The 2,366-nt window shown below is 52.0% G+C and overlaps 1 protein-coding gene across 1 annotated transcript in view; it reads left to right on the top strand.

Moving 5' to 3' along the window:
- The first annotated feature begins 637 nt into the window (after nt 1–637).
- ACSF3 (acyl-CoA synthetase family member 3) overlaps nt 638–2,366 on the top strand; it is a 42,580-nt gene continuing 40,851 nt past the window's right edge. Inside the window, exon 1 of the mRNA XM_010843949.1 lies at nt 638–887. Coding sequence (XP_010842251.1) covers nt 784–887 — 104 coding nt within the window. The 5' untranslated portion in view covers nt 638–783. The remainder of the gene's footprint in view (nt 888–2,366) is intronic.

The following is a 2,366-nucleotide window of genomic DNA, read 5'->3' as shown; positions in this document are numbered from 1 at the left end:
ATGTTGGTGCTGGGGTTGAAATAGCTCCATTTTAAAATATAAGCATCATTTACTAAGTTTTTATTTTCTTGGGCTCCAAAATCACTGCAGATGGTGACTGCAGCCATGAAATTAAAAGATGCTTGCTCCTTGGAAGAAAAGCTATGACAAACCTAGACAGTGTATTAAAAAGCAGAAACATTACCTTGCCACCAAAGGTGTGTATAGTCAAAGCTATGGTTTTTCCAGTAGTCACGTATGAATGTGAGAGTTGGACCATAAAGAAGGCTGAGCGCTGAAGAATTGATGCTTTTGACCTGTGGCATTGGAGAAGACTTGAGAGTCCCTTGGACAGCAAGGAGATCCAACCAGTCCATCCTAAGGGAAATCAGTCCTGAATATTCATTGGAAGGACTGATGCTGAAGATGAAACTTCAGTACTTTGGCCACCTGATTAGAAGAACTGACTCCTTGGAAAAGCCTGGATGCTGGGAAAAATTGAATACAGGAGGAAAAGGCGACGACAGAGGATGAGATGGTTGGATGGCATCACTAACTCAAAGGACCTGAGTTTGAACAAGCTTTGTGAGTTGGTGATGGACAGAGAAGCCTGGAGTGTTGCAGTTCATAGGGTCGCAAAGAGTCATACACGACTTGAGAGACTGAACAACAGCTAGACTTTTAAAATCTGATCACAAAAGTCATACATGCTCATTGCATAAAAACTGCAGAGAGTGGAGAAGCACGAAGAAGAAAACAAAAGCCACCTGCCACCTGGGGCTCACCTTCCCATCCCGGGGTGGGATGTCCCTCCCCTGGGCCTCACTGAGGGCTGTGTGGTCAGACTGTGGCCCAGCCCCACACACATGTGTATGCCCTGCTCCCCTCAGATCTTCCGGATCACCCAGGTCAGCCCCAGTTTTTCAGTATCAGAAATAATGCTGCAGTGAAGACCCATGGTGAACCTTGACGTACATCGCTGATTATTTCCTTAAGATGCATTTGAAAAGCAGCCGTAGGAACAGAGGGCCTGCATTTCCTATGTTCATGTTTCATCTTGAAGGGACTACTGATGTCCACTCAGATGGCTGGGCCGAGGCCCCAAGCCTCACTAGGCTGGGGTGCTGGCCAGTTAACGTGCAGTGTCTCTTGGGGCAGCTCGCAGCATGGTTTTGGCCTTCCTCGCCCAAGGCCTTTCTCACCACTCATGGTGTTGCAGAGTGGTCAGGGCCTGCGGGCCAGCCGGGCCTGGGTCTGGGAGTTGCTTTTCCTGCTCCTCTGTGGCCCTGGGCAGGTGGCTTCACCTCTCTGTCTTCCTTGGAGGCACTGCTCTGACCGCTGGCTCACTGCATCCATTCCTGCCTGCCCCATGTGCAGTCAGAAGTCAGCTAGCCCTCCTGCCCTGGCCAGGGTGAGGGGGTGGGCAGGGAAAGTGGGGTTCAGCCCTGTTTTTTCCAGTTCAAGTCCTAGAACCCCAGCTTTTCGCTGGGGTGGTGCAGCCCCTGATTCCCCAGAGGGAGCAGGCAGACGGCTCGCCCCTCAGCCCCTTGTGTTAGAGGAAGGCCGCTCCAGTGGTCTCGCTGGCAGCAGTGTGACACTGCCCATGATGCCCTGTGAAGCCTGGTAGGTAGATCGGTGGGAGCAGTGGCCGCTCCTGGCCGTCCATCTGTCTGCTCCTCTGCACCCCAGAAAATGCTGCCACTTCAGCAGGCATCCCTGAACATCTCTCTTGCATTGTCACCAGCAAAAGTCAGGCCTCGGGCCGTAACCCAGAAACAGGCAGTTCGTTTTCTGTTTACGGTTTCCGTTTGTTTTCGTTTCTCTGCCCTTAAAGCAAATAGAGAAGGATTTGCTAGAAGTGAGAAGGGGAAGCACTGAACCCCTGGTTTGCTTTTCAGTGGCTCACTTTCTCTCTGAAACTGTCACGTCCCACATGTTCATCACATTTCTTGTTTTCTCTGGTCCAGGCGAGCTGTTTTCTTAGAACTTGTCATATTTATGGTAACAAAAATCCAGAGGTGTGAATGGCTATGAGCCCACCTCTGAACCCTGCATAGAGGGTAAGCCATAAGACACTCCGGCTTTTGGTCGCTGCCTCTGAAAGGGACGTGGGCCATGTGCCCTGGAGGGGCCATGATGGTGGAGGCCTGGAGCCTTCCGGAGCAGCTGCTGGGCCGGGCAGGCGTCTCCCCTGTTCCAGGCTTCTGCCTGCTGGGCCTGGAGGCTGGCAGACCTTGTGTCAGGAGCCCCTGCTGCGGGGAGCAGGTGGCCAGCAGGCTGCACAGGGAGGGGCTCAGGACAGGCCTTTACTGCTGGGGGCTGTGTTTGTTTTGTTAGGTAATTATAGAGTGCTGTGTGTAATCTTTTTTTAAATGAAAAACAGAGGG

The sequence above is a fragment of the Bison bison genome, unplaced genomic scaffold (genome assembly GCF_000754665.1).
Source record: "Bison bison bison isolate TAMUID 2011002044 unplaced genomic scaffold, Bison_UMD1.0 scf7180017864192, whole genome shotgun sequence".
Classification (NCBI taxonomy): Eukaryota; Metazoa; Chordata; class Mammalia; order Artiodactyla; family Bovidae; genus Bison; species Bison bison.
The sequence above is the reverse complement of the archived record's forward strand: the minus strand, read 5'-3'. Positions and strand labels throughout refer to the sequence as shown.